Below are 21,775 nucleotides of genomic sequence, written 5' to 3'. Positions count from 1 at the left end.
TTAACCTAAATAAAAAAACAAAACAAACAAAAAACCTTTCCCCTAAGACCACAAGTCATTTCATAAGAGTCTCTCCAAAGGCCCATTTGTGCTCATGCTATTTAATGTCTCCGTAGCAAGTAGTGCTATTCTTGATCATCTCCTTCCGTAAAATTCTCTCTTGTGTGGCTTTGGAAACACTGCTCTCTCAAAGCATACCTTCTATCTTTTAAGCCACTTCTCTTGTTTGCTGGCTTTTCCTCTTGTATTCAATGCCACCACTTTCCCCTTTCTCTCCTTCATTTGCTAAACATCCATGAAACATTTACTGAGTATTTGTGTACCTCGCATTGTCCTAGTGATGGTATTTGTTCACCATGATTGCCCTGGACAGTAACCACACCATGGCTTCTGCTACCAAGGTGATAGTTTAAAACCTATATCCTCAATACAAATTCCTCTTTCAAGTTCCAGATTCTTAATTCTCATCTGTATATTTAGCAAAATTTCCCAGATGTATCATAGGAACCTTAAACTTAACACTTTAAGATAAATTTGCATATAAATTCCAAACTACTAGAGGGAAAAAAACAATGAAACAAAGACATCTTAAGTCAGTTCAACAAAGGATAGGAAAGGGAAAAAAAAAACAAGTGGAATTTATGGTTTATAGAAAAAAAATAAGATGGCAGGAAAAGTTCAAACACATCAGTAATTTATTGAGACTTTAACTAGAGTTGAATGTATCTATTAAAAGAATCTCAGATTGGTAAAAAACAAATCCAGTTAAGTGTTGTTTATAAATCATATACTTAAAACAAAATGATGGAAGCAAAAAATAGAAGTATAAAATAATACCAGGTAAATGCTAATAAAAAGAAATGAGGTATAGCAATGTTACAACAGATAAAATAAGAAAAGTAAAAAACACTGAGAGGGATAAAGTGGGATATATTTCACACCAATAAAACAAGCCACCACCAAGATAAAATACTAAACCTTTATGTACATGAAATACACAGCAAAAAGGGTATAGAATGCAGTAAGAAATTGCCAGAATCAATCACAGTGAACTTCAACTTTAACTCTCAAAAATTAACAGATCAAAAAAATTATGACTTGGCTAACAACTAATAAACTTTAATTAATAGACAGATGCAGAACTTCTTGTCCAAATGCATTCTTTTCAAGTACCTTCAAACTGACCATCTATAAGATTATAAAGGAATTACGAACAAATTTCAAACAGAATTCACGCAGCCACATTCACAGATCACAAAGCAATAAAACTTGATGACAACGGGTAGTTCTTTTTTTTAAATCAACTAACATAGAAAATTTAAGACCAAACAAAATCATCCTAAGGTACTCACGTCAAAGGGTAAATCTGATAGCATGAACATACAGAGCAAAACAACAGAACAGCCCCTATCTAATCTATGGCTTAGCCAAAAGGATGCCTATAGAAAAATATATAGGCAAGCAAAATAGGATGAACACAATAAAAGAAAAGAATAATGATGGAAAACACAAATCAATGAGAGAAAAAGCAAAGAAACATAGTGAAAAACTGATCAACACAGGACCAATTATCTTAAAAAAAAAAAGCAAAAAATAAATAAAGGTAAAAAGGCCAATGCTTTATAACAGATGAGACTGTGGCAAGCTTAATGATAAAAAAAAAAAAAAGCCCACTAATAAACAGCAGGTATTTAAAAAAGCATAGTCATAGATATAGAGATTACTTTTCATTTATTTTTAAAGTAAGATCCACATCCAAAGTGGAGCCCAGTGCAGGGCTCAAATTCACAATGCTAATATCAAAACCTGAGCTGAGATCAAGAGTTGGATGTTTAATCAACTGAGCCATCCAAGTGCTCCGATATGGTTATTTTAAAAATACATTACATATATTTCAAATAACAATAAAATTTAAAAAACAGTACAATTCCTATATTTTGAATAATCTAATTATTCTTAAATTTTTACAAAACATGTTTCACTTATCCCTGTTCTCCCTCCCCCTAAATATTTTAAGGCAAATCAGATATCATTTCCTTTCACCCCTTAATACTTCACATGCATAGAGGGGATTTTTTTTTAATTGTAAGAGAATTCTATAAAAAACTTTGTACTCTAAAAATATAAATCTAGATCTCGAGATGTCATGAACAATTTTAAGGAAAATAAAAATGTCTAAAACTAGCTCAAAAAGATGTAGCAAACCAGCCCATTAACCACAAAAGAGACTGGTCAGGTAGATAAAACAATAGTCACTCACTCGGAAGGCAGAAGGTGGGGAGATAGGCCTAAACTGTTTTGTAAGTGAATGCTACCAAAAACACTAAAGTTAAATTCCGCCCAAGTATGAAAAAAGATGATGCCCAGGTTGTAAACATGTAAAAAGTTATTCTATAAGACTAACATAAGCCAAAAAACCCAAACCAGACCCAGTCATTCAAAGCTAAGCAAACAATACGAGGCAAGGCCCATGCAGTACACGTCTCTGCATCCCCAGCCTCTAGAACAGAGAGCCCCAATCAATGGTTATACTTCATCCAGGTTTTCTTCTCCTTTTTTGATATCAATAAGTTTTGTTGCCTTCCTATTCTGGAATAGGGTAGTTATAGATTCGAGAGGTGGTTCTAAATACTCACATGCTCTCCATTCATCAGGATGCTTAAAGGGAAATGCCAGACCATTATCAATTGCAGCTATTTTAATAAGTGATTCTTTATCATCAATCCATTCCGTTTCCTAAGGATGAAAAAGATGATCTGCTGATAAGTTTTTTGAATATTTCCAAAAGGTCAAGCATTAAATTAATTTTAAAAAATTACTGAGGTTTATGACATTTTATTTGAAGAGCCTATAAAAATAAAAAATAAGTTGCCAGAAAATACAAATTTTTACCCTCAAAGGGGAGAAACTGTCTTATAAATCAGTAAGGATTTTATAATCATTGTTTTTTAAATGTTGTTATAAATTTAGGTAGTAACGGTTTCATTTTTTTCCTCTTTGGGAAAGAGGACCTGGAACTATTAAGGTTTACAAGTATGTTGTTCCAGATAATTTATTGCTAGATGCACTGCTTAAATGTATGACATTTGCAAAATGTTGATATTTTTAAGAGAACTTAACAAAGTTACCTTACTAAAAACTTAATCTTTTCTAGGGTTCCCTAGAAATAATTAGTCCAAATACAAAATGTTTCTAAATACAATTCCCCAAAGACCAAATAAATTAAGGTCTAGCAAAAGGAATCTTCAAGATACTATTAATTACAGAATGCAGGCTATTCCTAACTTCTACAGTCTTCCATAGCTGAAACAAAGACCTTGAGAGCAAGAGGGTTTTCATGTTAAGGAATACTCATTACATAAACATAAAAAGCTGCCATTATTAAGTGGCCTACATAAAAACAAAAAGTGAAAAAGATAACTTTAAAATTAAAAGTATTAGCATGAAGGTCTATTTGATATATGTCTGGTTTGTTTCTTTTAGTTTATATCAAGTACCTTAGCTCAATGAAAACACACAAAATACTTAAGAGTAAAAGAATGAAGTTTTCAAGAAAATCTAATTGCTTAAGATATACCAATAAAATATATTTAGAAACTATTATGAATATGTATATTTATGTGTGTATTTTAAACCCATTTCTGCTACAATTGCCATTTCTTTTCCTTTTTTTCTATTTACAACTTTACTGAGGTATAATTTACACACAATAAACTTCACATACTAAAGTGTACAATTTGATAAGCGTTTACAGATATGAAACCTTCACCAAGTTTCCTGGTGTTCTCCCTCCCTCCCTCACTCCCTTGGCCCCACCCACAGGCAACCAGGTCTGCTTTCTGTCACCAGGGATTAGTTTGCACTTTCTAGATTTTCATGTAAGTGGAATCAGACAGTGTGTTCCCTTTGGGTGTAGCTTCTTTCACTCCGCAGGATTTTGAGATTCATCCATATTATAGAGTCATAAGACTCAAAAGAAGTGAATTACTAAAATATAAACATGTTGACCAAAAAATATCAGAAGCCTTTATTTTTATTACATAAAGGCAAAATAAATCTAGTGGTTCTATAACAAATTTCCCAAGTTCTAAAAAATAAGTACCCAGCTGGTATCATTCTTCCATTCTAATACAACATTAAAAAAAAAAAAGTTACAGAGATTTAGAAAAATAGAATTTTAAAAATGCAATGTAAACAGAGGAAAGAAAGAAAAAAGAGAAAGACAGAAAAAGGAGATAAAACCAAGGATCTAAGTGAAGGAAATGAAGAAATGAAGGATAACATAAATTTAAGGAATCTTTTATAGAAATTATGTGTGTATGTGTATAATTTTAAAATTTCCTTACCTTAATTTCCTTTCCCTGTTTCTGCTTTTCATATTTGATTAACCAATTATCATTTCCCCTGTCTTTCAAAAGAAAACAAATTTGTTACTTTTTTTTTTTTTTTAAAGATTTTATTTATTTATTTGACAGAGAGAGATCACAAGTAGGCAGAGGGGCAGGCAGAGAGAGAGGGGGAAGCAGGCTCTCTGCCGAGCAGAGAGCCCAATTCGGGGCTCAATCCCAGGACCCTGAGATCATGACTTGAGCCAAAGGCAGAGGCTTAGTCCACTGAGCCACCCCGTCATCCCTGTTACTTCATTTTTTATGGGTACCATAGCTTAATATCAAAGGGAATAATCTAGTTGCCTTTTGGTTTTCAAGACCTTGACTGGTTATCTGTGGCATACGTTTACATATTAAGAGCTCCAATTTAACACACACAAACTAAAAAATACTTACAAATGTTAGCTAACATTTTTTGAGAGTTTACTCTGTGTCAGGCATTCTTTTAAGTATGTGACATGTACTAATTCATTTAATCCTTTTAACCACTCTGTGAGATATATATAATTATTATCAAGAACTATTAAATTGGGGCACCTGTGTGGCTCAGTCAGTTAAGTGTCTGCTTTCTGCTCAGGTCATGATCTCATGGTGCTGGAATCAAGCCCCACTTCAGGCTCTCAGCTTAGTGGAGAGTCTGCTTCTCCCTCTGCCTCTGCTCCTCCCCCATGCTCAGTGCCTGCTCACTCCCTCTCTCCTAAATAAATAAAAGAATCTTAAACTCCCCCCCAAAACTATTAAATCAAGGTTGTTAAAGTCCAGGATAACTTCTCTACCTAAGGAAGAAAAAAAATCTACCTCTATTGCCAGGCAATTTCTGGGTAGATTCTCACCTAATGTCTACATAGAAGTACTCTAGTCTCTACATCAATTTTAACATTAATCCAGGACCACATTAATTAAGAAGGTAACTCTGGAAAAGTGTAATAATGCTTTTCCAGAAACTAATATAAATAAGTAAACATTTTGAATCAGGGGTTCTCAAACTTCAGAGTGCATCAGGATTATCTGAACGACATGTTAAAACAGACTGGTGGCCTCCATTTGCAGATTTTCTGCTTTAGTAGGGCTGGGGTGCACTCCTCTGAGAAGATGCATGTGTAATCAGTCCCCATATAATGCTGACCCAGAAGGTCCAGGGAACCACATTTGGGAACCACTGTTTTAAATTATCTACATCATGGCTCCCTTCTAGAAGAGAAAAAGTTAGAGTTTAATGTATTTATAGACTATACTAACAGTTATCTAATGTCAAAATAAGCATCTCAAGTAATTTACACAAATAATTTTAATTATTCATATTATGCAGATAACATTTCTGGCTTTGTCCTACTGCCCAGAAATTCCCCAGTAGGGACAGGAACTGACCTCTATCACCTCAGCAGGAGCCTTCTAGGAGTTAGGATCTCAAGTACAGGATTAACTTTGCCCAGGGGAGTCAGTACTACATCTCCATTTTCCAAGGCAGGTAGATAAAAAGTGGCCTCAAGACTTCTGCTTCAAGAGTTGAATATATAGGGGCACCTGGGTGGCTCAGTTGGTTGGATGGCTGCCTTTGGCTCAGGTCATGATTTTAAGTGTCCTGGGATCCAGTCCCACATCGAGCTCCCTGCTCAGTGGGGAGTCTGCTTCTCCCTCTCCCTCTGCCCCTCCCCCTGCCTGTACTCTTTCTCTCTCTAATAAATAAATAAAATCTTAAAAAAATAAAGAGTTGAATACAATTTGCAAGCTAACAAGATCTGAGTGAACAAATAAGAGAGCTTCAATACCTGTATTTCTGATGATGTAATCCAAAATAACTAATCTTTCAAATTGTGACTGAAATTCTTTTCTAATATTCTCAGGCAAAGGGTCAGCTTCAAATTTCCTAAGCCAATATTCGGCCTCCTTGTAATCTTCAACAAATAACTGAAAGGAACCAATCTATAATTTTAAGAACTATAGTTAGAAAAGAAAGTACAAGAACAAAGGGATTACTTTTTTAACTTCTCAGCAGTATTATCATAAAATATGTTTTATAAACATAGTAAGAAAAACAAAAAAGTTAACACTAATTTATATAACCACACTTATCAAAACTATTTTTATACACTAATTTTAAAATAATTATACAAAGAATACATAGCAAATTAAAAATGCTCAACCCTAGGTTTTTGAGGAGCACAGAAACTATTTTAGGACAATTAAAAGAGAAAATGCCTCTCAAGGTGATAATCTCAACTCAGATTGCTGTTTTCTAAAAATATTCCTTAAAATGACTTTAATTATGGAAGCCAAATAGTACACCTAACCTGGTCACTTAATAACAGTGCAATTTTATCTTACTAAAGAAATACTTCAGGATTTTTTTTTTTTACAACATACAGAATATAGATTTATTTTAAAAAAGAATGCATTCTTTGACTTTGCAGATTACAGATCCTGTCATAAATTTTAAAGAACTTATCAATCAATCATAAACTCTACAGTGGTTTTTAAGAAAACCCTTTCCTTGAAAATATGTCCATTTTAAAATGCATTTCTGTCACTAAAATTACTACATGTATTTCTAGCATAGGACCTACAGGTCACCTAGCTGGCCTCATAAATACAAACTACCATAAAGAAAATCTATTTCTTATCCTAACACTATATTCTTGTTGTTGGCATGAAATTTTAACTACTTCTAGAAGGTTTTCTTTAAGACACTTATAATTAAGTCCTAGTTGTCATAAACATGGAAATAATAGCTTTCTTTAATTACACTTAATTTCAGCATATCCAAGGAATAACAGGCCTTATAAAAATTTTCAAACTTCCTGCTTACCTGGAGTACAATTTTAAAAACAATTTAAGTTAACCATGAGTTTTTATTCAGATTCTTTTATCTAGACAAATGCATTGCAACCACAAAACAAAATCACAATTAAAAAAAAAAAAACAGCCCAAAGTTCTTGTAGAATGCTTTCCCATTTACTGTCCCCACTCTTGCTTAGCTAGCTGCTAATCATTCCTGAGGTTTTATTTTACAGTGGCAAGAAAGAAGGAATCTAGTATGTAGCCAGTACACATAGTTACTACAACTTACTACACTGTGTGATGGGCACCATACCAAGTACTTGACATGAATTTCTTCATTTAATCTCACAGCCCCAGGAGGTAGTTTTTCTCACCTCCATTTCATAGAGCCTAGGGCTTAGAGAGTAGGACTTGCCCAGTTAGGTCTCAGAGCTAACTGGTGGAGAAGCTGGGAGGACAACCCAGGTATGGTTCTTTATAAAGCTGTAGGTGCAAACTCCTGGAAACACTCCCTGTCCAAACGAAGTTAGACACCCTCCTTTATGCTCTCTGACCTTCCTATATTTAACCATCCTAACAGCTTTATCATATTGCACTAAGATGGTTTGTTCACTATAAGCTCTTTGAGGATGAAAAACCCATTTTCTTTCCTATTATATCTGCAGCCTACAGCACACAGTGCTCAGGTAATACATGCTGAATTGCCCCCCAAATAAAACTTAGCAAAGTCATTTACCCATTTACCTTAGGAGGGAGTCCTATCCGATGGAATTTTCTACCTACTTTAGGCACTTTCTCTAAAGCATACTTTTTGCCTCTAGATTTTGCACGGTCAATTGCACTGTAGTTAAATGTCTCACTGACAAGCCAAACCACCTAGAAACACACAGTTTTAGAAAAATGGTTATTAGAATTGGCATTATAATATTTCTACTCATATACTACATGAAATGTACTTTAAAACCATCAATTAGCAGAGTTTAACCCTATAGTAAATGCCTCAGAGAATCTAAAAGAGAAAAGCTTAGGGATTTTGCAAACTCAGTTAAATGGCATATATTTCTGGGAGAGGCAGCCAAAAACCGGCCAGTGGAAGCAAAAAGTAATCGTCCGCAGATTTAGGAACAAATATTGTGAGGAAGTCTTCAAGTAAAAGTTTATAAAGGCTAAAAAGAAAAAAAAAAATAGCAGTCTTTCGAGCGCATTAGTTATCTCTACTTTCAGGAAAATTTCTAGAACCTCGATATTTTTCTGCTTTCAAACTGTTAGTTCTTTTTCCTCTTGTCAGCACCATCTAAGCTTGTATGAGTGAGGGATATTCCCCTTGAACACTTTGTGGATTTCCACTAGAATCAATTTATTAGTTTCTCCTGACTCTGGATACCAAACCAAAGGCTCAACTTTAGGCTGTCATTAGAAATATTACTAAAGTGTTCACAGAGAATTATTCTATAAATTAGAAGTACATAATTCAAAACAACTTCTCCTTTACCTTTGTTTTAGGTACAATGCCCAGATGAAGCTTTTCATCCACAAGGGAGGCACCAGCTTCAGAAAGGTATCCCTGATTAGGAAGCAGGCAGCCTCTACCAAAGCAGCAAGGGCAGCAGACCTTATGAACATATTTGGTCCATTTTGGATTCAGTTGACCATAAGGCTCTTCTGATTTGGGTTTAAACACACCTATAGTTTTCTATATAAAAAAGTAGAAATTTTGTTAGACTTTTGATATAGAGAGACAATAATCCATAAAATGCATTTTGAGAAATCTTTTTGTATTTCTTCCCACCAGATTTGGGCATTACCCTTACATATTAAGAGGTTCAGTTTTAATTATTTTTTTATATTCATTCTCATTCAATAATCTAAAATCAATAATCCTTTGGGCTAGTAGTTTTCAAACTGTGCTCTGAGAAATACTAGGGAAGGTGAGAGTAGAGATGAGGGTACGGCTCTAAGACCTCATGCCACTTAACTGGATCAACTCTGACTTTATCTGTTTTATTACTGGACTTCCAAGTTATGGAAGGGTTACAGTGATTTTACAATGTCTGAAAACCACTGCTCTAGGTCAAATGATTTTATTTTTCAGCATCTCTTAATTATCAAAATTATATGTTTATTTATCATCTACTATCTCATTAGATGTACCTTCTAAATGGCAGAGACTGCTTGTTAGGGCTGTATTCCAAGTACTCAGAACAGTGCCCGGTATGCAGTAGGCATTCAAGCATTTGTTAAATGAACTAATAAATCCAATGACAAAAAGTAGTCTCTAAATACAAAGGTAATGATAGCTATATGTGAACATTTATGCTGTGAGATTCTCCTACCCTAATCATTTTCCAATTTTTTTTTATGAATCAATTTTAAATAAATTCTCGCCTTTAAAAAAAATTGCTCATGGATGTCTAAAGTCTAGAATCTTTATTACCAGTCTGATAAAATATATTCATATTAAATTTAGAGGGTGAATTATCCTCAGACAAGATTTAAAAACCTTACTATAATTTTAAGTATATAATTGCTTTATAATGCAATAAAGTCTAAATCACTAGTAAAAAAGTCAACAAGAACAAATTACAAAATCAAACTCAGAATAAAGGTTGATAGATTGACATGACTTACATATACATTTAAAATTCAAAAAAGACTATGTTTTAAAATACAACTTCGATCTTTGTAAAAAATATTAGGATGAAATCATAATCTTTTTTACTCCTGAAAAAAGAACTGCTGGCTATGTATCATTTAGAAAGCTTTTAGAGATAATAACATAGATTTCTGAAAAATTCTAGACTAAGTAGAACAAAGTCCCATATCAACTTCTCTTTTCTGCCCTAGAATTATACTTTGGTTCACTTCACTATGTCACATTCCAATGCCTTCAATCTTCAGATTGCCCAGGCTCCTCTGGCATAATGCTGGGAAAAAATTCCTAGGACAAAATAAGCCTTTGAAAAAGATCTGGAAATAACATTGAATACGTTTTCGAAGTTTAAATTTCTACTTTGCTTGGCTAATATAGTTACTGTAAAGTAAGGACTTATGAATATAAACTCAACAAATCTTTTGCTGTGAATATGAGTATTCCATAAATGCTTGAGACCACGTATTAAAATAGTAGGACAGCAAACTATGACTTAAAATGAAGAGCTCTATTTCTAAATAATAGAGTATTTTAGTTAAAAACAACAAAAAACTTAACCTTTATTTTTGAAAAGGGTACAATCAGATTTATTAGGAAAATATCTTCAGAACCTCACAATGATTTCACATTTAAATTAGTGTTTTCCAAAACTTCTGTTATGTATACTAGATCTGTGAAATTCTCACCCTCTTAGGATCCTTCACAAAGTAACTTCCACTTGAACCTTGAGAGATTCTTTCTGGAAAAACTCCAAATTCTACTGCTTGCTCTGCTTTCAACACAGTATCAGCAAATTCAGGATCATCCAAGAATGTATTCAATGCTGAAGAACCAACAATTAACGCATTAAAAAAAAACAACAACAACAACAAAAAACTAATGTTAATATAGACCATGAAGAAAAAAAAAGTTCAGCTATGAGAATGCTCATGACGGGGACCTGTAATACTGGGATAGGTTATTAGCATTAGGACATTAAGGTACAGAAAAAAAAATGTAATCAAGCATCATATGGGTTTCTTGGATCCTTCCTTTTTTCCTCCCCAACCCCACTTCTCTTTAAACTTCAAGTAATGACACATGAAAAAGAAGATCCCTATTTGTTGAAATAATCACACTAATACCTCATTACTCTGAATTCCTCTCTTCCAGCGATTTTGTTCTCCAGCCTACCTCAACTTCCAACCGCAAAGTCATACCTCAGATCTGTCATTACTAATACCTGCAACCTCTCCGTACCTTTCAATTTCAAGTAACTTCTCTCTTTCTAGTTCATTCCCTCTGGTACCCTGAATCCCCAAAATTCTTCCAACCCCCTAGGGTATACAAAGCACTGATCTACCATGTTGTCACTAATCTTTGTGTCCTATGTCCCTTCTTGGCCAGCTTAAATTATGGTCAGTCATCACATAATCACTCTTCCTTTCCTCCCTTTCCTCATCATGGTCACCTGGAAAAATCCCAGTCCTGGTTAAACTCAACTGTCTGCTGAGTATGCCTAGGCCCAGACAGCTAAACTCGACTAGACAAACAAACAAAAACACAATGCCTGATAGCTCACTTGAATTTAAATTCATCACCAGAAACTTTAGGTGGGCCCTTCATGATGCCTGGGAAGCATATTAAATTCCTGTTATGGACTGACTGTCCTCTCAAAATATGTTGAAACCCTAACTCCCAATGGAATTATATTGGGAGATAGAGTCTTTGGGAGGTAATTATACTTAGGTGAGGTCATGAGAGTAGGGCCGCCAGGGCAGGATTAGTGCCAAGGGCATGCTCTCTCTCTCTCCCTGTGTCACATGAGGACACAGTGAGACGGTGGCTCTCTGCAAGCCAGGAAGACAGCCCTCATCATGTCAGCACTCTCATCTTGGACTTCCCATTCTCCAGAACTGTTAGAAATAAATGTCTGTTGTTTAAACCACTCAGTCTATGGTATTTTGTTCTAGCATCCTGAACTAACACATCTCCAGGTACACAGTCTCTCCCACTGTTGTGGACAACTCTCAAACCCTCCTCTCTTCTCAAATTTTCAACACCTCCTCTCCCTCAGATGAGCCTTAAGAGATGCAATCAGAAAAAACTATCATCAGCCCTCTGCACCACATCTGCTCTGATACCCTCTGCCTTCCACCTATTACTATAGATGAACTGTCTAAGCTCCAAGATCAGCTCATTCACTTTGTGTACCAGACCCTATCTCTTCCTGATGAGTCCAGAGCATTTCTTCCCTGAATCAATATTTCCCTCTTTATTGGATCATTTCCATCACCATACAAAGCATGCTATAATTTTTCTCATCCTAAATCTAACTCCCACATTACTCCTAGATGTTCCACATTTCTTGAAGGTCTCTATAGTTACTTATATTTACCATCTCCAATTTTTCTTCCCTGATTTTCTCTTGAACCCATTTAAATCAGGCTTCTGTCCCAATCACTCCATTCATCAAGCTTTTGTTGGGGTATGCAGTCATCCATATTGCTAAATCTAACCTCAAAACTCATCTTCCTTACCCAACTCCAACATTTGACCCTGTTGGTCACTCCCTCCTCCTTCACTGGCTTCCAGGATTCGCCTTCTCCAGGTTTTCCCACTTCATTGGTTCCTCTTTTTGTCTCTTTGCTGGCTCATTTTTATCTCCCTGACAGGTTGACTTTGCAACGCCTCAGATTCAGTTCACGGTCCTTTTCTCTTCTTCATCAGCACTGATTAACTCCCAAATTTATATTTCAAGCCGGGACTTCTGCCCTGAACTCCAAACTACTATACTCAATATCTCTACTTGGATGTTTAATGGATAGCTCAAACTTTACTCCCCCAAACTCAATTTTTATCTTTGTCGCCCTTTCTGACTGCTTTCCTCCCAAGTTTCCCTATTTCAGTTGCTGGCAACTCCAAATCTTTCAGCTGCTCAGACCAAAAACCTTGGAATCATCCATGATCTTAAAACTCTTACCATCAACATCTAAACCATCAGCACTTCGCATGACTCTATCCTACATAAACACCCAGAATCCAACCATCTCCATCCCCTCAATGTGATCCAAGTGACTATCAACTCAATCTGGATTATTGAGTCTCCTCACCACTCTCCGTCTTCACCCATGCCTTCTCTATACTCAACAGAGAAACTATAGCAGTAATTCTTTTAAATCATGACAGATCTGGGGCACCTGGGTGGCTCAGTTGGTTAAGCGCCTGCCTCCGGCTCAGGTCATGATCTCAAGGTCCTGAGATCAAGCCTTAGTTGGGCCTCCTGCTCAACGGAGAGTCTGCTTCTCCCTCTCCCTATGTCCTACCCACCCCCCACACCCAGCTCGTGCTCCCTCTCTCAAATAAATAAATAAAATATTAAAAAAAAAAGATGTCAGATTATGTCACTCTTGTACAAAACAGCCCAATGGTTTCCCATCTCACTAAAAGTCCAATCCTTATAATGGCCCCAAGGCCCTATACAATCCTCCCTAACTTCCACTTTAATGACCTGCTTAGCACTTATGACTTGGGATAATATATAATACCTAACAAATTATTTATTTATTTTGTGAGCTATAAAAAGACAAGGATTTCTTTCACTATACTTGTATAGTTCCTGGAACATAATAGGCACTCAGTACACACTTGCAGAATGAATTAACAAGTTATCATTTAAAGTGACAGGCAAGGCAAAAATTATTCATACTTAACTTTGGAACGTATTTAAATGCTATTACATGCATTCAACATTATGAAAATTCAAAACATAAATTTACCTTAACTTAAAATTTGCCTTAATTTAGGCAGAAATAAAACTGTTATTTATTTATTTTTAAAAGTATGTGCTAAGAAAAATGCCGCAAAAAGGGCAATTGGGCATATTTAACTTACTTAAAAGAAGAATAAATAATCCAAGTATTTTAGTCATGTCAATACAATTGATATGCTAATTCATAATCATTCTCATTTACCTCATGAAAATAATTAAGAATGGAGAACTTTTTCTTCAATCACTGTATATCCCTGGTACCTGGATAAGGGATCAGCATTTACTGAGTAGTTAATAAATATTTAATGGAATAAATGAAGTATTATTTATGTGCTAGAAGATGCCAGTAATAATTATCATTAGTCAAATGGTATTTCTTCTAGGCCAGGACTCTTAATAAGAAAGAATTTGAAAAGTTATTTATTTCAACCCTGCTCCTAGCACCAGTACACTCTTTTTTTTTTTTTTTTTAAGATTTTTATTTATTTGACAGAGAGAGAGATCACAAGTAGGCAGAGAGGCAGGCAGAGAGAGAGGAGGAAGCAGGCTCCCTGCTGAGCAGAGAGCCTGATGCAGGGCTCCATCCCCGGACCCTGGGACCACGACGCGAGCCAAAGGCAAAGGCTTTAACCCACTGAGCCACCCAGGCGCCCCAACCAGTATACTCTTAATATATCACTAGAAGGGGGTCTTTGGGCAACTGTTTCAACACTTTCAAGGAGACATCACTACTTTTTACTTGCTCCTTTTATATGGAAAAAAATATAAACTCCTCCTTTTTCTCGAAGTAAGTCTCCTGTGGATTCTCCCAATGTCCTAGACCTACTATCTGGAGCAAAACAAAAGTCCACTTACTCCCTTCTTCCCAGGGGTAGCCCTTCAAATAGCTGAAGATCATTTCATGCTCTCCTAAGTCTCCTCTATTCTCCATCTCCTTCCAGATGGAAGTGTTTTCAGGCTTTTTAGCATGTTAGTTGCCCTCTTGTTTCATGCCTCAGTTGTTCAATGTGCCCCATTAAAATATTGTCTCCAGAATCCAGAAACCCATTGCAGAGAATAGAGATGCCTGTCAGTGTTTGGCAGTATACCAAAATGAGAAGCATTCTAGTATTACATTAGTTGTTTAGGAATCTGGTCATACCACTAACACATATTGAGCTGGCTAAACTCTTAGACCACTCTTGGTCTCTCCCATGCCATACCTGAGCAGTTCTTGTGGAAACTATGTGCAGACTTGGACATACTGCTATTAAATGTTATCAAATTGTTTTATGGGCTAAGCTTTATGAGTTCATCATAGAACCTACCTTTGTTGCTTTCATGGAGCCCATGCGCACGCTCTGAGCAGTTAAGAATTCAGTTTTAAACAAAATCAGATCAAGTAGAAACATCCCTATAAAATCAGCCAGCATATTCTTAATCCCTTTCTCTTTAATTTGTCCCTTACTGAGCACCCGTCTTTTGGATAAATGAGATAATCTCCCCACATGAAAATGGGCATTCTTTGAAGATGGCCTGGATTTACCATCACTTGTTAGAATGATGCTTAAAAGACAACTGGTCTTACCATCTAAATGATCAGCCAGAAAAAATGACCACATATCAACTGTTCTAAAATCAAAGAAACTGTCTTTTAGGAGATAATTTTTCTTTAAGTCATAACTCACAATTACATTTTATTCATTTTATTTACTGAAATGTACATCTGGCAATTAGTTTAACTTGGATACCTCCCAAAGTTATGCTGCCTCAAGCTCTACGTGCTATGGGAGATTTGGTTTGAAGGTTTGTAGTCATTGTTTTCATTTTTAATAGTAGAGGGGCATGGTTAGCCACATTTTCTTTAATTAAAAGAAATTTTTTGGGGCGCCTGGGTGGCTCAGTGGGTTAAGCCTCTGCCTTCGGTTCGGGTCATGTTCTTCGGGGTCCTGGGATCAAGCCCCGCACTGGGCTCTCTGCTCAGCAGGGAGCCTGCCTCCCCCCACCTCTCTCTGCCTGCTTCTCTGCCTACTTGTGATCTCTGTCAAATAAATAAAATCTTTAAAAAAAAAAAAAAGAAAATTTTTTTTCAGGTAAAATTACTGTTATCCCTCTGAAGGAATAAACTATAAGGTTTTGATTTGTTGGCGTATCAAATTTTGATTTGTTGGCGTATCAAAGAATTTTCTGAGGAAAATATCACTTCTACCTCTGTGTACTCCCTTCTGGTCTCCTCTAAGATGTGGTGATCTTCTATTCAAGTTCCAGTCCTATTTGAGCTCCTCACTTTTCAAAAGATATCCAGCACATCCTCTCAACATTTGCCTATGCTATTCCCCATGTATATTCCAAGCTTCCTTCCCACAGCTAATTCTTACTGATCCTTGAACTCCATCTCTTCACTTGTAGCACTATGACAAAATGACCTAAGTTCCAGAAGGGCAGAGATTGTTGTTTTGCTCTCTGGTACACTCTATCCACTTAAAAACAGTGCCTGGTACCTAGTAGGCCCTTGATGAATCTCACAATTATTTATCAACAAACTATCCCCTTAACACACTTAAGAGTTATCATTGGCCTCTAAGCAACCAAAACTGAAAACAGAATAAGAGAATCTATTTTATAAACCTTTTATATAAGTACATGTGGTAATTATCAAGGTCTCATTTTAATAAATAAACCAAAATGAGCCCCTCCTCACTGCAGGGGTTGGGATTCTATCTTACCCAATGACCGGAATAGTTTCTAAAAAGATAAGTAGTTAGCTTACTGGTTTGGTGATCTGAACCCTGCTCTTGCGAGTTCCAGGGCCATTTTTCAGGTCTCAAATTGGATACTATTTCCTCTGCTAAGTGTTCCCTGGCCCCTAAATCCAGGACACAGTTCAAGGAACCCTGTTTTCCCCATTCAAATACACCGGCTGTTGGAACTGTTTTAACTGTTTCCACCATTAGGCTAAAAAGCTATGTGGGGACAAAGCTCCTAACTGAACACGCATCTGATATCTGGTCACCACTGTTTCCCCAAGGCCTCAGTTCCCACGGGCACCCAGCAGGCACTCAAGCATTTGAGAATGATATATCTCAGCAATAAATGGAAAACAAAGAATAGGTGTCTTCTTTTTACTGGTTGAAGAATAATCTCTTGAGAGGGAGAAGTGGCTTCTCAATCAGTACCTTTCAAAAGGTCAGTTATGGAGGACTGTCAAGACACATAGGGCATCTACTCTTCTAATACCTTCCTCTAAATTCAGCCAGATTATCAGCGTCTAGAATACAGATCCAGCAATACTTACAGCACCACCCATTAGAAATTCTTCAGGGCCGTTCTAAGAAATACCCCTACGAAACTCATCACTTTTATTACAAAGATACTATTCATCATGTAGTCTCTTCTCCAAAAGATACATGACAGATTTTCCTTTGTCAGGTCTGTTTTGACTCAGATAACTGGTTTAACTTTATGGGCACAAAGACTGTGCTCCTCTCAAGTTGGCTCCTCAGGAACTTTAGAGATCAGATTTATGGGCTGCCTGCACCAAGCGTCCAACGTGCATTTTGTGTACTCTTATGCCAGCCTCCACCACCTTACTTCCCACCCACGTCTTTCTTCCTTAAGATTTTTTTTTTTTTTAGTTATTTGACACAGAGAGAGAGAGAGAGAGATCACAAGCAGGCAGAGAGAGAGGGGGAAGCAGGCTCCCCGCCAAGCAGAGAGCCCGATGTGGGGCTCGACCCCAGAACCCTGAGATCATGACCGGAGCTGAAGGCAGAGGCTTAAACCACTGAGCCACCCAGGCGTCCCTCTTCCTCACTTTAAACGATGCTATTTTGTTCATACATTTATAAGGCACCATGAATCGTTAAAAGGCTTATAAATATACACTTCCTTTTCCTTTGGTAGTTCTTTGTGTTCTAACACCATTCCCTAATTGTAGACTCTCTAACAAAACTGTTGAGTGCTCCTGGTTTGTATTAACTGGGACCTTGAGAAGTCACTTCATCTCTCTGTGCTTCCTTAAAATGAGAATAACATATAGTAGACACTTCATGGGGTTAGTTATGAATTAATGGAAGTGAAGCACATAGAACTATGCCCTACACATACTGCTACCTAGGTATTAACTATTATCACCTTTATCACTCTCCAACTCACTGATTAAAATGACAACTACAACAAGGAATGACACTAATCTTTCTACTTTGACACTGATCGAACACTATGTTTATGCTGGTTCCAGACTTTGTCAGTGTCTTGCTCTAGTGAAGGTTACAGACATTCTTCCACTGGCTGAAGTACATAAAGTTCCTATTTACATTAAAAAAATAGTTAAGCATAAATGCATATGCATTAAGCATAAAATAAATCATGTTAATATCAACCTAAAGGTAAGAATTGCTTAGAACTAAAGAGGTGGCTTCCTGGAAGTTGGGTGGTAAAGGGCAAAGGAAGTTAATGGACTCATTAAAAAATAACTTAAAAATCTAGTTATATTACTCAATCATAAACTTTAGGAGACTAGTATGAAATTTTTAAAATACTTTTTACAACTCAAAACTATTTTTTAGTCCATTAAAAATAAGACTTCCATTAATAACCACAAGCAACAATTATTCTATAAAACTCGGGATCTACAGCAAAATGGAAAAAGTGCAGGGCATAAAAAGAAGAACTAGGCTCAGTTCTGGCTTTACCACTTCCTGTATACTTGACTTCGGCTTACCGCTGAAGTTCTATGATCTACTACTAGTCATCACAGTTTTATTCATTTTCAATCCTCACAACACGGATGAGGGTGAATAACAACTTGTTGTGCTGTTGTGAAAATTAATGAACTACACAAAAAGAAATCTTAGCCAACTGTAAACTGTGATATAAATTATTACCATTTAAAAAGGGAGGAATTCTCTTTAGTTACCAATCTTTATTCAGAGTACTACAGTCTATCTCACTGTTTTTCTAGACTTAATACTTTTTTTTTTTTTTAAGCAAAGCTCACTTTCACAGAATAACCACACTCAAGAATAACCACACAGAATAACCATACTCTTTTAGGCTCTATTAAAATCTAGCTACCCAGGTAACTTTAGAGTAGGGAAAAAAGCAAACCAGCCACACAGATTTTAGTTACTTTACAGAAGGGATTCTAGGTAATACAGAAACAAATTACGTAGCTAGGTGAATGTGGGTCCATTTGTGATCATGTTTGTTCTGTTCAGTGTTGTACCGTCAATGCACCTGTTAGCTAACGTAATGACAGCAGACCTGGCATGTCAGAGCAATTAGCTGAAGCTTTATTCATGAAAGACCTGAAGGGGAAAGTTTGGTTCTCCTGGGCCTCTCCGATTTACCTGAGAGGATGTTTGAATGTAAGCTCAACTACAACTTGAATAACCTATTCTGTCCCAAATTCCTTAAATTGTAGGAGCCCCATTATTGTAGTGGTAGCAGGACTTGTAAAATCTAAAAACTCAGGGATAAGCAAGCAGTATTAATTAAAGCTGCATTTTCTGTGGCTTTTCTTTAAGCCATCACATATGGACTTCTACTACAGGCACAGTACACACATCATCTCACTTAAACCATCCCAACCACCAACAAATAGATGTAACCATAATTTTACAAACGAGCCCATCTCATCTTCAGCTATGATTCATACAAGTGTACCCTATTTTACTATCAAAGTAGCCTAACTCGACTCAACTTGCCAAAAAACTTAACTTTATCAACGAATATCCATGCTTGCAAGAGGATGCCTACACTTTTTACTAGTCTTCAACATGGTACCAATTACCCTCTTTTCTATCTGAGGCTACCGGTCCACTTAATAGTGAAAAAGTGCCCCCCTCCCCCTTGAAGTGTAAGAACAGAAATGGCTCCAGAAAGAAAACTTTGCAAGAGAAATCACAGCTAGAGAAATTCAACTGCCTCTGCCCCCTCTGGCTAACGTCACAATAACATTAACCAGAAAGTTTTGAAATGTGTCCGGATGGCATCTAGATTTTCTTGCTGTTCATCTCTCTGCTGTCATCCATCTGCCTTGCAAATTCACTACTCGGGGAACCTTCCTGACAGTTCAGAGTTCTTAACCCAAACCTCAAGTCCAAACTTGAGGAAACAACTTACGTCATTTTACCGTGCTAAGTTTTTCTCAGTGTCTGATTTCAAAAGTTTAGGCTTTCTCTTGCGGGAGGCCCCAAGGATCAGAGTGACAACCACAGGCCTTAGGTGAAGTGGCCTATGCCCCCTGGGAAAGACGCGAGGAAACCTGGGAGCAGAGAGAAAGGCAAGGGGTCCAAGCTTCGACTGCCGGCGGGCCTCCTGGTCCGTGCTCCGGATGGGAGGGTTGCCTGCGTGACTGCCTTTCCTCCCAGGCAAGTGCTGGCGTGGGACAGAGATGGGACCCTGCAGGGGCTGGGCGGCGACGCGCTCACGGCAAGGGCACCGGGAGGGGGGCTGCGGGGTGGTGTAAGGGCCGGGTCGCACCTGCACCTCGGGGGCGTTTCCGGGTGGGGTGGGTGGGCGAGCTCCGGCGGACACTCACGCTCCGGGAGGGCCGTCTGGGCGCGTCCCAAGACCGGAGCAGCAGTTCCTTGTCTCCAGCCTCGCGAGGAGAGGCCGCGCCCTCCTGGCCGGCAGCCTCCACGAGCCTGACGGCGATCCCGGGGGCGCCCTTAGGTGGCTGGGCCCAGGCGATCCGCGGCAGCAGCGGCTCCCGCTCCTCGTCGTCCTCCGCTTCCAGGCTCCCGCCGCCGTCCTCCGACGCCAGTCGCCCGGACTCGGAGGACTCCGCCATGGCCTCCCTCTGTGCCTTCCGTGTTGAGACCCGCTCAGAGTGGCGGGCTGCCTGGCTCTGGCCTCGGCATCGCGGAGAACTGCAGCCGCTGTGGCGGGTCCAGGACACCTCACAGACTCCGCGCCCGCCAGGCGGTTGTCCCCGCGCAGTCGCCAGCCGCGCCCCACCTCGCGCCAACCCTGCGCCTGCGCGGAAGGGCGGGGGCGTAGTGGGCGGGGCGTGGGGCGGGGCCGTCACCTGCAGCTGGGGGAGCGGGAAGACGCGAGGTGGGGTAGGGGTGCTCGAGGAGCGCTGGGGTTGGCGTTAATTTACGTCCGCCGAGGCTCCCCCATCCAACCTAGGTCAGTTTATCCTACACTGCAGAATTCTTTCGTAGAATTTACCACAATCCATACCTACACATTTATTTCTGTGACTAACATTTGTTACACCTACTACAAGCCCACGAGCGTAGGGACCTTGTCTTTTGTTCAGACATTTTGGACTTTGGTTATTTGTATTTTGTCTCCCCCCACCCCACAATTAATTTAGCTAGAAGTGTTTTGGGAGGAGGGGATGAAATATTTTAATCTGATGGCAGCACATAATACTGTACAGTGAGCACACCCAGTTCCAGGAGATCCCCTCCAGGTTAGAAGGAAGTTCTCAAAATTAAATGAATTTGTGAGAGCCTGGCCCCCTGCTCAGGGAAGGAAGAGGGAACGGAATGAACAAAGCATGGAGGTCTGCTCTCCTGTCACTCGTAGACCCAGCTCTGAGCACCAGCTCTTCAGGCTGGAACCATAAGCCAAACTCCTTCTCCGCACTCTCCACGGAGTCGTTGCCGTGGATAATGTTCTTGCCAACTTGGGTGCAGAAGTCCCCACGAATGGTCCCAGGCTTGGAGTCCGGAGGGTTGGTCTCCCCAAGCATCACTCGGCTCGTCTTCACCACGTTCAGGCCCTCCCAGACCATGGCAACCATGGGCCCTGACTGCATGTACTTGACCAAGCCGGCAAAGAAGGGACGGTCCTTCAGGTCGATGTAGTGCTCCTTGAGAAGGTCTTCAGAAGCCTGAATTAATTTCATAGCAATGAGGCAGAATCCCTTTTGCTCAAAACGCTTGATGATTTCTCCCACGAGGCTGCGCTGGACCCCATCAGGCTTGATGGCAATGAAGGTGCGTTCACTGTTGGCCATGGTCCCCTCCAGCTGCTTCGGCTGCCTAGCGAGAAGTTTATAATTTTAAAAAATCTTTTCAAAAAGCCGTCTTTTGGTTCCACTGATTTTTTGTTTTCTAGTTCATTGATTTTGAGCTTTATTATTTCCTTCTTGCTACTTAATTTGAATTTGATTCCTCTTGTTTTGCCAACTGCGCAGAGTAGAAGAGTGTATTATTGATTCCAGACCTTTCCATTTTTTAAAAATAGAAGTATTTAAAGCTATGCCTTTCC

General features: G+C 38.4%; 2 protein-coding genes across 3 annotated transcripts in view; both read right to left on the bottom strand.

The window, feature by feature from the left end:
- PI4K2B (phosphatidylinositol 4-kinase type 2 beta) overlaps positions 1–20,523 on the bottom strand; it is a 29,590-nt gene extending 9,067 nt beyond the window's left edge. Inside the window, exons 1-7 of one of the 2 annotated variants that reach the window (XM_080796259.1) lie at positions 20,033–20,523; positions 10,503–10,639; positions 8,659–8,859; positions 7,911–8,042; positions 6,158–6,311; positions 4,347–4,408; positions 2,637–2,736 (exon numbers count right to left, since the gene is read on the bottom strand). In XM_080796259.1, coding sequence (XP_080652385.1) covers positions 2,637–2,736; positions 4,347–4,408; positions 6,158–6,311; positions 7,911–8,042; positions 8,659–8,859; positions 10,503–10,639; positions 20,033–20,342 — 1,096 coding nt within the window. In that variant the 5' untranslated portion in view covers positions 20,343–20,523. The remainder of the gene's footprint in view (positions 1–2,636; positions 2,737–4,346; positions 4,409–6,157; positions 6,312–7,910; positions 8,043–8,658; positions 8,860–10,502; positions 10,640–20,032) is intronic. The other variant, XM_080796260.1, reaches the window with a different exon arrangement.
- On the bottom strand, positions 20,452–21,540 carry LOC308338349 (nucleoside diphosphate kinase A-like; the record flags this gene model as incomplete). The annotated part of the gene is made up of 2 exons (XM_080796362.1): positions 21,083–21,540; positions 20,452–20,585 (listed from the first exon to the last, which is right to left on the bottom strand). The coding sequence occupies exons 1-2, from the start codon at positions 21,519–21,521 to the stop codon at positions 20,452–20,454; spliced, it is 573 nt and encodes a 190-aa protein (XP_080652488.1). The 5' UTR covers positions 21,522–21,540.
- Between the last annotated feature and the right edge of the window lie 235 nt (positions 21,541–21,775).

The sequence above is a fragment of the Martes martes genome (genome assembly GCF_963455335.1).
Source record: "Martes martes genome assembly, chromosome: 2".
Classification (NCBI taxonomy): domain Eukaryota; kingdom Metazoa; phylum Chordata; class Mammalia; order Carnivora; family Mustelidae; genus Martes; species Martes martes.
The sequence above is the reverse complement of the archived record's forward strand: the minus strand, read 5'-3'. Positions and strand labels throughout refer to the sequence as shown.